At 50.1% G+C, this 12,603-nt stretch overlaps 1 protein-coding gene across 3 annotated transcripts in view; it reads left to right on the top strand.

Moving 5' to 3' along the window:
• Nucleotides 1-12,603, top strand: part of ASTN2 (astrotactin 2) — a 913,616-nt gene that overhangs the window by 651,442 nt on the left and 249,571 nt on the right. For all 3 annotated transcript variants that reach the window (XM_057548646.1, XM_057548645.1, XM_028165454.2), the window contains one exon: nt 9,425-9,549. In XM_057548646.1, coding sequence (XP_057404629.1) covers nt 9,425-9,549 — 125 coding nt within the window. The remainder of the gene's footprint in view (nt 1-9,424; nt 9,550-12,603) is intronic.

Raw genomic sequence — 12,603 nt, 5'->3', positions numbered from 1 at the left:
AGAGATTATCCTGGATTATCCAGGTGGGCCCAGTGTAATCCCAAGCGTCCTTAAAGTGGAAGAGGGAGGCAAGAGAGGAGCTCAGAGCCATGTGATTCCAGAAGGATTTGACTTGTCTTGGCTAGCTTTGAAGATGGAGCCAAGGAACGTGGGCAGCCTCAGAAAGCTGAAAAAGGCAAGGAGGTGGAATCTCATCTAGAGCCTCCAGACGGTGTGCAACCCGCCTGACACCTTGGCTTTAGCCCAGAAACCCATGTCAGACATCTGACTTACAGAGCTATAAGATAATAAGTTTATGTCATTCTGAGGCACTAAGGTTGCAGTGATTTGTTATGGAAGCAACAGAACACCAATACACGGAGCCAATGATATCTTTGAGTTAGGACTGTCCTTCTAGAAAATCACTCTGGCCGCAGGATGGTAAACAAGTCGGAGGGGCAAGGCCAGATGCAGAGAGCGCAGTTAACAGGCTGTTGCCATAGGCCCTGGGAGAGGGGATGATGGCTTAAACCAGAACAGACAGCTGTTATGTGCTGCATCTGTACCAGATCCTGGAATCCGAGGGGAATCAGCCGAATAGATCCCTACAACCGAGACCTACAGGGCCTGGGATGGAGACAGACGTGCAGAGAACAGCCAGCCCTGGCAGCACTACCCGACTTGTCCCATGACTCTTCTTCTACTCCCCACCACATGCAGTTATGATGGAGACCAATAGGTTCTACCTCCTGAGTCTCTCTCAGACCTGTGCCTCTCACCTATATTCTGCCATCCAGCTACTCCATGATGTCTTGGCTGGGTTGCTGCAAAACCTCGTACCTGGTCTCCCTCACCCCAGCCTTGTTCCTTTCCCAGCCCATCCTCCACCCCGCATCCAGGCCTTCTTTCTAAAGTTCCAATCAGATGGCATCACTGTCTTGCTTAAAACCTATAATGTGTCTCCTTGCCCTCAGAATAAAGCGCACCTCCCTTAGCATCATTTAGCAGACACACACACACACACACACACACACACACACACACACACACACACACACACACACACACACACACACACACCCCTACCTTTGGACTTGGCACATGCTATTACTTCTGCCTGGACCTCACCCACACCTCCCTTCCTTACTCTCTCCCTGGGTAACCCCTCCCAATCGGTCAAGACTCACCTCCTCCAGGGAGCCCTCCCGACCTCCCCAGTCTGTGTTAAGTGCCCCTCCCTGGGTCTCTGAACCTCCTCTATGAATCTTAAACTACCACATTAACCTATAACCGCGTCTTTATTTTTTATTTTTATTTTTTTTAATATAAATCTGATTCTTTTTATTTTTAATTTGTTTATTTATTTTTGGCTGTGTTGGGTCTTCGTTTCTGTGCGAGGGCTTTCTCTAGTTGTGGCAAGCGGGGGCCACTCTTAATCGCGGTGCGCGGGCCTCTCACTGTCGCGGCCTCTCTTGTTGCGGAGCACAGGCTCCAGACGCGCAGGCTCAGTAGTTGTGGCTCACGGGTCTAGTTGCTCCGCGGCATGTGGGATCTTCCCAGACCAGGGCTCGAACCCCTGTCCCCTGCATCGGCAGGCAGACTCTCAACCACTGCGCCACCAGGGAAGCCCTATAACCGCGTCTTTAAATAGTTAAGGGTTCAAACATTTTTTTCACTGCAACTCCGTTATGCAAAACACTGTAGTCTTCTTAATTTTCTACAGCCGATATAATGTTTCCCTCAAGTTTTCATTCCACTGACAGCAAAAAAAGTAGTTCGACTTGCCAGTTAAGGATACAGAACATACTCTTTAGGGTAACTGTTTAGTCTGTTCAAAGGTGAACTCCTCAACAGCCAGCCCTGTCTTTCCCTTACCAGGCAGTCTCCCCGACCTCCGCTTGGCCTCAGGGTGCAGATGGGGGTTGGTAAAACTGTGGTCTACTGGATCCTTGCTGGCGTCCACTATGTGATTTCCTGTTTGAGCTTGGCTCTCAGCCCTTGCACTGGCTGCCACTGTGATATGGGTGGTCTTGGGTATTTCTTTTGAGAGGGGCTACATATTGGAATCCACTGCCAAGTCCACAGTCACAAAGTCCCCACTCTCTATGGGACCCTTGTTCTAATCTCAGGCCTCCTTCCCCATCCTCACTTCCTTGGGAGCAGGAGTCTTATGCCAAGAAGTCTTGTCATCTTTATTCTCTCTACCCTGCGGGTGCAGGACTTGGGGGACTGACTTCTGCTGGCCTCTTACTCACCTACTGATACCCTCTCATGGGACCTTCTGTTGGCTTTTCAGAGAAAGGGGCTCACAACCCCCCCCACCCAGATTATACCCTGATCTAGGGGAGCAAAGCCCATTGTTCCTGCTCACCCCCATCCCCCTTGGATTTTCCCCAAACCCTTGCTGGTATTTAAACATTTGTTGGTACTGCCGTCAAGGCTGGGGTGAGTAGGGAGGCGATGTTGACTTCCAAGAAGCCCAGAAAGAGGATTGGTGACTCTGAAGCCTGAACTCTTGGCCTCTTGGTCTTCTCTCCTGGGCAATTCCTCCCAGAACTAGTGGCAGAAAAAAAAGGGTTTTCGCCTTCCTTTTTCTGTCCTGTGGGAACTCCCCTGAGGTCATAGCCTGTACCAACTGTACATTAAAATAAGATATTATGATCTGGGTTGGCCAGGCCTGCCTTTGATGTATAAGGGACCTTCACTCCCAGGACAGGTTGGCTTTCAAAACTATTGTCTAGCTCAAGACACTACAAAGTCAGCTTTGAGATCTAGCCCAAAGCTGAGTGATGGCTCCCTTTCTTTTCTAGAAGGTATGTGCTCTTCTATCTAAGGACAAATGCCTTTGATTTAGACCAATATGACTCATAGGGAATGAAAAATATTTTGTACCAGCCACCCACCCGTCCCAGTTCCAGAGGTAGGGAGTGGCTTTCCAAAACCACCCAGAAAGGCAGTGACAGAGTCAAGATGAGGACAGGGACCCAACTCCTTGATCACAGAGGAAACCACATCTCGGTCAAAGTTGCCTCTCACTTGGCAGAAAGGCTTAGTTTAGCTGGAGGCGGAGGATGGGTCATGGTTCCGACCAGGGGAGGTGTCCTCACTGGTCCTGGGCTCTTCACGGCACCCTTTCAGGAGGCTGCGGGCAGCCTAGGAAGAGCCAGGGAGAGCGGCGCCCTCCCTGCGGACTCAGCAGCATGCAGGCCAAGACTCCTAGCCTTCCCTTGACTAAGGAAAGGCTACAGACAGTGCTGGCTGGCTCTGGGATGATTTGCTTCTCTGGAATACCTCAATTTAAATGCTAATTTCCCCAGAACCGAGGGGTGATGGGCTCTTGCATGCTGGTGGCTGTGTATTAGTGTATCCAAAACACTCACTCACCTATTCCTAAATGGGGACAGGCGGGAGGGAGAACCGCGGGAAGGGTGGCGGAGCGCCAGGATGGCCGAGGAGCCCAGCTTCCCTGACTTGTCGTTCCTGTCAGCATGGCTGATGACACGGAAGCTACGCAAGGTACTTGCTCCGGGGAAAGGCCCCCTAGGTTTGGGTCGCTTGGAGGTCGTATGCAGGGGGCATGGGGGGTGAAGAAGCCTGCGCCTACTCTGTACACAGTTGAACAGATTCTTGGGGGGCTTGTGCTGTAGCAGGCCCCAGGCTGGGCTCTCTGAGGCTCTCAGAGGAATCCAGCATCTGGTATGGGGTTCAGGAAAAGGGACTAGCATTAAAGATAACTCGGGGGCAGTTCCCTGGTGGTCCAGCGGTTGCGACTCCGCACTTCACTGCTGAGGGCCCGTGTTCAATCCCTGGTCGGGGAACTAAGATCCCGCAAGCCGCGTGGTGTAGCCAAGAAAAAAAAAGCTAACTCTATGTGGATCCTCCTCCTCACCCCGTGAAGTTAAACTCATTACTCCCATTTTACAGATGACATTAGGAAGGCTGAATAAAATGTAAGTGACCTCTCCAAGGTCACACAGCCAGAATCTGGATCCATATCTGTATGATTTCTGAGCCCATGCCCTTTCCACCACCAGATCCCAAGGTAACTGCTGGAATTTACTCACAAACAAGAGGCATGAGAGAAAAGTGACAAGAAAGATTTATTCCAAGTGGGGAAAATTGACATGGTTTCTTGGAAGGGGGGGGTTTTGGACTGGTCCTCCTGTTTCCTCCTAGCCTTCCTCACCCCCCTCCTCATCCCCTGCACCTCCCCGATGTGAGTGCACACGTGTGTTCATGTGCTCACCAAGAGTGGCAGTTCCGGCCAGCCTCTGCTGAGTGAGATCACTTTTTCCCATCTCGTGCCTGCTAGCTCTGTGGCCCTGGCCCCTATCTGAGCTCCATGGGAGCCAGGGTGTCTGCATATTAGGAAGTTAGAGGAAGAAAAAGTAGGGTTTTGAAGCTTCTTATGGAAAGGCTGGCATTTTAGACTAAAATCCCCAATATCCCTTGGAAACTAAAGCATTTGGGTACCCCGTAACAAAACATCAGAAAGGACTCCACGTAGGTCATACACACATTACTTTTGTCTCTGGGTTTCCTTCCTTTGCTTCCTCAACAAACGTTCATTGAGCACCTACTTTGTATGCAGTTGGCACTGGGCTAGGCCCTGGGGAAGGCGCAGCAAATGGGACGGACATCGTCTTGGCCCCCGTGGAGCTCACAGTCTAGTGGGAGAGTAGATATCCAACAAGGTCCCCAAGAGCACATCTGGGTTAGGAACTATGAAGCTCTTTCTAGAAGAAAGAGCAAGATGCTATGAGAGGGAGAACTGACCTTGGGAAGGTTTCTGAAGGGCAGAGGAATAATGTGTGGTCTGAGTGACAAGTAGGAGTTGGCCTGCTGCAGGGGGCTGGGGGGCAAGAGCTTTCCAGAGAGAGGGCAAATCCTAAGCCCACCCTTTGTAGGAAGTGAGTGTGCCCCATAAGAGGAACTTAAGGCCAATCAGTGCAGCTGGACAGCGGGCAGGGGCAGTGGTTAATGAAACAAGGCAGAAGGAGTAGGCAGGGGCTAGATGGTGGAGGCCTTGAGACCTTCACACAGTGCCTACGTTCTCCACCAGGCACCTCCTCTGAATTCCCACTGCCGTACCCCTAGTGTGCATGGGAGACCCCAAAACACGTTTGTGGAGTGAAAGAGACCTCCCACTCCCAGAGTTCTCCTGAGTCCCCGGAACCCCAGGATCTGCTATTTTAAAAATCTTGTGAATTATTTCCATATAATGTCAATTGAGATTGAACTGCTTTCATGGATATTTGGGGGGGAGATGTTTGTCCAAAGAAACAGTAACCCTGTCGCTGTTGGAGACACAGCTTATGCAGACCCCCACACACAGAGATATTCACGTACAGTGATATCCCTGGGCTCAGAAGCACACCCCTCTCTGGCCTGGTCTCAGGTTAGCCCGGTGATCAATCAGGAGCACAGGCTCTGGATTGATCCATTGAATGTGTGCTTACTGAGTACCAGGTTCTCAGCTAGCAGCCCCATTACCACTTCCTAACTGTGGACCTCAGTTGGACAAGTTCCTTAACCTCTCTGAGTATCCATATCTTCATCTATAAAATGGGAATAATAATAGTAGTTATAGAATTCTCACGTGGTGAAAATGACATACACATTCATATGTATATTGGCACACTACCTAGAACATAGCTGATGATCAACAAATAGGATCAATAAACAAATATTACTTACTCATCTTCCTATCTTCCTCTTATTAGGATTCGTTAGTTGCCTGGTAGTTTTTACTGCACGCACAACCATGCACACACGAGCTCTGAGAATCTGGATTTGTTTTCGAGCCAACTGAGTTTCAACCAGCACCCTGCCATCCTCCCCATCACCCTCCCCAGGTGGGTGGATTCTGAAGCTGCTGCCTGGGTTCTGTCTGAGGTCCTCAGCCCAGTGGCACCTTCCCAGCTCTGCTCCCCCCATCCTGTTTTGCCTCGCGGGAGAGCTGACTAATGCAAAGGCCCTGGGCGCCCTCTGCTGGCAGAGGCCATGCAGGACTTGTGGCCATCGCCCAGGCAGCCGCGAAGGGGCCCAGTCCTGAGGGACCATCACTGGTCCTTGGTCTTTGCTGCAGCTGTCTTGTCATTCCCTGCTCCACCCCTGCCTCCCTCCCTCCCCGCTCTCCGCACTGGCCTGTGAACTACCCCCCTTCCATGGTCTCCCACCTTCTCACGCTCTTCCTTGAGACCCTCCCTGCGTCCCGCGAAAACCTTCCTCCGAGAAGGGGAGTGTGCGCCGGCCCCCTGCCCTCCTGAGTCGGCCACTGTGCTGCCACTCCCTGAGGTCAGATTGAGGTCAGATTTGCCCAGAGTCAAGCCCAGCTTAAACAGAAGGCAGAAGGATTAGAGGAGAGGAACGTGGGGCTGGCGAGGGTGTCATAGCCCCCCCTCCTCTGCGATTATAAACGCATAGCCAGAGATGTGAAGTCGTGACCCTGGGTGGTAAAGTGAAAAATGATAAGCTTGCCTTCAGATCCCTCTTCCCGAAATGCACTTGGTGTGTAAGTCCAGGGAAGTCATTTCACGTCTCAGAGCCTCCATTTTCCCATCAGTCAAGAGGGGGTGTAATCACGCCCATCTCACAACATTGGAGTGAGGGTCGTGAAGTCACCTGGAGAGCAGAGCCCCTCGTATGTGGTCAGATTACAATGAGTAACAGACCCCTTCTTTCGGCTGCAGCCTGTCTGGGCTCAGTGCACCCAGGGGTGCTACGGCTCTTCCAGCTTTGACAGCCTGTGACTGACTGTCACAGGCAGCGTCTTCAGTGCCCCGCACCTGTGCAGTGATGTGGTGTGTGGGCTCTGGGGCCAGACCACCTGAGATCTCCCGCTTCCCAGCTGTGTGGTTTTAAGTAGTTACATAACTGCTTTGCGCTTCTGCTTTTCCACCTCCCAACTAGGGGTCTTAAGGGCACCTAATTCATATGGTTGGGTGAGAACTAATGTAAAGTACTTGGAACATCGCCTGGTACATAGGAGGTACTCAACAAACAGTTATCGCCATCATTGATATTATTGTGATTTCACTAAGGCAGGCTGAAGCACGCTTAGGATCCCCATTTTACAGATGAGAAAACTGAGGTTTGAGTGGTTTGCTCCAGGTTTCACAGCTAGGATGCAGTGTGGGCAGATCAGGAACTCAATCTTCAGAGCCATCTCAGTCTTGCCCTCTCCTATTCATAAAACAAGTGCTTGGGTCTCGGGGGGAAGGGACCCTTGGCCAGAAGCCTCCAGCCCATCCAAATCCCTGATAGCTGGCCCTACTGACTGTTCCGCACGGCTGATCCATTGTCTCCCCCACACAGCTGGGAAGATCTAAAGGACAAGGGGAGAAGCCAGTCTATCTCTGGATCCTGAGTACGTAGCTCAGGGCTGCACCCCGAGTGTGTGCTCAGCGCATGTTAGTTGAATGACTAGGGCAGGGAGACGGCCTCCACCTCATTGTATGTCTAAGGGAAGCTCTGTATCACAAGAGGCCACCTCATGAGGGGGACAGGAAGAAACTTAGTTCCTTAGGCCCTGGTGGGTGTTACATGCTACTTGGGGCACTTCCATGGCCCCTGGCAGGTTCTCTTTTTCTATTCACATGGCTGATCCACATGTCCAAGTTTGCAGACAAATCAAAGGCCAGCCACAAACACCTAGGTGGAACCCATGACAACAGGCACACGTGTAGACATAAGCAAGTACGGCTCTGCAGACAAACATGGGCACACCCATGATGCACACAATAGCATGCTTAGCTGTACAAGTGTGGGCCTAGAAACTCAACATCGTGCACGTTCATGCCCAGCAGACAGTCCAAGGCCCAGCGGCTTACCTCACCAGATGTGCAGTCAGAGAGACCAGGGTCCAATCCCAAATTTACCACCTCTTAACTCTGAACCTCATTTTTCCTTTCGTGTAAAATGAAAATAGTGATAACTATCTTGTGGGTCACTGTGAAGATTAAATGATTAAATGGATGCAAAGTGCTTAGCGAGATCCTAGCAAATTAAGGATTCAATCAATAATTGTCAAAGATGACGATGATGATGATGACGAAGATGCTGGTGATGTTGAAGATGGAGACAATGGGTCCTCCCCTGGATTCTGACCTGCTCAGGGGTCGGACACGGAGAAGGTGTTCACTAAATGAATGACTAGATGGTGAGCTTTGAAGGTGCCTGGGGTGGAGTGCATGGGGACGTGGAGTACAGAAAGGAAGGTGACCCAGGCCACACAGTTCTTGTTTGGCTGCTTTTGAACTGCCCAAGATCCAGGCTTCAAAGGCACTGTTTTGGCATCACAGATTTTTGTTTGCCTCTTTCTGATTTTCATTTCAAGGTTGCCCGTTCCAGGTGGCAAAATGAAGCGCTAAACATCCCCTTCCCTTTGTTCTTCAATCCCCCTCCTCCTCCCGCTCCTCCTCCTCTCCAGACTGTAGCTAGTGTCTAACTCTGAGGATTTCTGAATAAGAAGGGACCTCAAAAGTCAGCTCTGAATACAGAAATGCCCTGGATACTGTCCATGCCAAGTGGCTATCAAGTTTCCTACTTGCATACTCCCAGCTACAGCAAGCTCACCACCTCGCAGTGGCAGGCTGTTCCATTCTTAGGCAGGTCTATTGTCTGGAAGATTGAAGCCTGCCTCCCTGCAATGCACTCTCACCTCATCCCCCACACCTTAAGACTACCTTTGTTCAGGGTTCAGTGCCCCGAGGGCACCCCGAGGCTTGTCTTCTGTTTCCTGGAGTGGCCCTGCAGACAAGCGCCAGAGGTACCTAAAGAATTTAGGGCAAGAAAGAGCACTAGCCTAGGAGTGGGGAGATCTGGTTTTGAGTCTAACCCGTTGGTTGTCTGTGAGAAATTTGCTCCCCTTCTCCCGGCCTCAGTTTCCCCATCTCTAAAAGGAGGAGTTTGATCCAAAAGATCTCTTAGGATCCTTCCACTTTAGCACGCAAACACCCATTCTTTCAAGCCTTCCTTTCTCCAGCTCAGTCTCACCCGCTCTTTCTTCAAGCCCTCCACGCTCTCCTCAGTTCCCTCGCATCCTGGCTCACCATTGTCACCGCTTATGTAAAGGGACATTTAGCAGCCAAAGAGACAGTTTATAGAATATCAGACTGTGTCTTAGGCAGTTGGCAGCTTTCTCCCATTAAGCGTTTAAAACTACCCTGAGATCTGACTTTCATAGAAAAAGAAACTGAGGTTCTGAGTGGACCAGGAACTTGCTCCAGATCATGCAGCTAGTAAGTGGTGGGCCAGGATTGAACCCGTCCTTAGCACCATGGCCTCAGGGCTGGGATTCAGGGAGCCAGAGGTATCCCAGCAAGGCCGTGCACCGGCTCACGAGTCAGTCTCTTCTGTGACTACGAGCTCCCTGCCCTCCTTCCCAGCAGCACCTGCAGCCTCCGCTTCCTCCATCTGGCAGCCTCTCTGCTCCTCTCCACAGGGAGAACAACTTCATCAAGGACTTTCCTCAGCTGGCCGACGGGCTGTCGGTGATCCCGCTGCCGGTGGAGGAGCAGTGCCGGGGGGTCCTCTCCGAGCCCCTCCCAGACCTCCAGCTGCTCACTGGTAAGACACACATGCTGGACCCCTTCCCAGCCTCCCTGACCACACACCTGCTCTCCAGTCCATCTCAGCTCTCAGCATGTCCAAGATGGGCCCTGCCAAGCCTCTGTGTTCACGAGGGATGGGATGTGAAAGGGACCTACCTACCATTTCTTGGACTCCTATGGACCGTGCAGAGCTAGGGGCTTCCCGAGCCGAGGCCGGATTTACTCTCTTAGCAAACTTCAAGTACACAGTGCAGTGTTATTAACTGTAGTCACCGGACTGCACGCTAGATCCCCAAACCGCATTCATCCGGCATAACTGAATCTCTGTACCCTTTACCCAACATCTCCTCATTTTCCCTGCCTCCAGCCATCCTACTCTCTGCTTTTATGAGTCCAACGTTTTTCGATTCCACATAGAAGTGAGATCATGCAGTTCACTTTTAAGTCGTTTTAAAATAAAATAAGTGGACCTCCCCCATCCCCACCCCAACCAGGAGCCTCTCTCGGTGACAGCGTCTCAGTTACACAAGCTGTTTTTGAATGTGGGCACTGGGCCATCCTGGGGGGGTGGGTATCATTCCGCTCGTGTTATAGGTGAGGAATCTAGACTCAGAGAGGTGAAGGGACCGATCAAGGTCACACAGTAAATCCGCCAGGGCTAGAACCGAGTGCCATGGCTCCAGGTCTTCTGCCCTTTTCACTCCACTCTGCAGTCCGTCCCCCCACCCCGCAACCTCCGTCTCTCCCCCACTGAGAAGCCATCTTTTGCAGGCTCTCCTGAGGCTTGTATTTTCTGTCCCACTGCGGGATGCCCATCTGTTCCACCTCATCTTCTCCCAGTTCCTCTCTTGCCCTTTTGGGGGACTTTCCCAAGATGTAAGGACCCTGGCTCTGCTTTTGTGATACAGTACATTGCGGTTCTGCATTAGTGGTACAAACTCTTAGGATTATTTGTTTTGATTTGGGGATCTTTGGAGGTGTCCTCATAAAGGAACTGTTACATTTTAAGAGGTTTTTTTTTTTTTTTTTTTTTTTTTAACTTACCAGAAAAAATACCGCCCCCCAATCCCGGGGCTTCATTTTACCCCTAATCCTTTGGTGGGGATCTAGGATAGAGCCAGGTAAGATGGGGGTCAGGGATTGAGTAGGTCCAGGATGGGTTTTTGGTCAGGAATGGTATGCAAGGAAGTGAGTGAGTCAGTAAATTGGTATTTCTTGAGAGCCTACTATATGTCAGGCTCTGTTTTGTCTCTGCAAGAGTGGGAATAATATAGACCATGGCCTTGACCTCAAGGAGCTGACATTTCACTGAAGGGGCTTATATTTCAAGCTGGAATCCAGGAGGGACCAGGGATGGGGAAAGTGAGGGATGGAGTGATGATCACTTATGGGGGAGGCCCAGGGATGGGGTGAGGGGCAGAGAAGATGGTTTGGTAAATTTCTTGATAATCAAAAGAGGTAGCAGGGGTTTTTTGTTTTGTTTTGTTTCCTTTGGGACACCATTCCACCAAGGGCATAAGCTGCATCAACAGTGTGCATCAAAATATCTGCCTCCCTCTATTGGGGATGGCCCCTCCAAGCCTGCTCCGAATTAGGGCAAGCAATCATAGACGGGGCAGAGGCTGCCTGGGTGCTGGTGTCTAGTCTTCCTGTACAGACTGTTTTCTTTGCCCTGACTCAAAACACGGCCCTCTCCTCCTCTCCCGCCCTCTCTCCTTCTCTCCCCGGTGTCTGCGGAGGAAGGAGAGGACAGGCAGGGCAGATAAACAGAGAGGACGTATTTGTAACAAAACAACCTCCCTCCAGTGGACATATCTTTGGGGATCATGAATATTTTACTTTAAAATGAAAGCCTCTAAGAAATTATATTATTCCTGAGGCTAAGGGGGGAAAAAAATTGATAGTAATGGACAACTTTAATACTGCAGTAATGTCCAGGAAGAAATCATTTGTTCCAATGAGATTCTCATTTGCATCTTGGTATCAAATATCTCTTTAAGTGCCTCCTCACCAGGGGACAAGAGAAAAGGACAGAAAATGTGCCTGCCATTTGCAGAGGATACACAACAATAATAGTAACTGCTGATGTGACTAGCATTTCTTTTTCACATATTTTTTCCTGATTATAAAAAAAGAGAGTCTGCAGTGCTTAGAGTACAAAATTTAGAAAACGGAGATGAATATAAATCAGAAAACAAGGATCTTTCACACATCCACCACACTAAGTTAACCACTTGCTAACATTTTGTTGTGTGTTTTTTTTCTTTGTTTATATTTTGTCTACACTTGTGTTTCACACAATGCATTCTATGGAACATGAGTTCCAGTGAAACCTAAAAACGGGGCTCCTTGGTCAAAAAAGTTTGCAAAGTGTTGTGCACTATCTTCATGTACCTTTAAGATGCGTATTAATTTATTCAAGGCGCTGAGAAATTATACAGCTTTTTTTTTTTTAATCTTTTTTAACTTTGTTTAGCCAGTGTTTCTTGGTCTTGTTTGAAATGGGAACCTTTTATGTGTACGCCCAGGTATTTTACGAGATACCAAAGGACATCTTATGTTTCCATGTTAGGAAACAAACAGTCTGTAGAGGGTGAACAAACATAAATCGTCAGATAGTAAATGTGTTAGGCTTTGCACGTGGTCTCTGTCACAGCTGCTCAGCTCTGCTCTCATCGTGCAAAAGTAGCCTTAGGCCGTATGTGATGAATGGGCTGTGGTTCTCTGGCCCCCAGTCCACACGTAGGACATTTCAAGGTTACCAAAGGACTTCCACTGCTATTAATTTATTTGAGTCTCACAATACGCCTGTGAAATAAGATCAGCCCAGGCAGCCATGGTATCAGATGGGGAAACTGAGGCACCGTGCTATCTAGCACCCCATGGCAAATTGCCGCCAGAGTTAGTGGAACCGTAAACCCATTCTTGCTTGTAGGGTAAAGGGGGCCATGTGAGCTGTAGAGCAGAGAGAAAAGGCGGGGTTGGGGCTGAGGTCAGAGGCCAGGAAGGAAAAGGCCTGGAGGTGGAGTCCAGATAAAACTGCCAGCCCCAGAGAGAGCCCGCACTCTAG

Source organism: Balaenoptera acutorostrata, chromosome 6 (genome assembly GCF_949987535.1).
Source record: "Balaenoptera acutorostrata chromosome 6, mBalAcu1.1, whole genome shotgun sequence".
In the NCBI taxonomy this organism is placed as follows: domain Eukaryota; kingdom Metazoa; phylum Chordata; class Mammalia; order Artiodactyla; family Balaenopteridae; genus Balaenoptera; species Balaenoptera acutorostrata.
The sequence above is the reverse complement of the archived record's forward strand: the minus strand, read 5'-3'. Positions and strand labels throughout refer to the sequence as shown.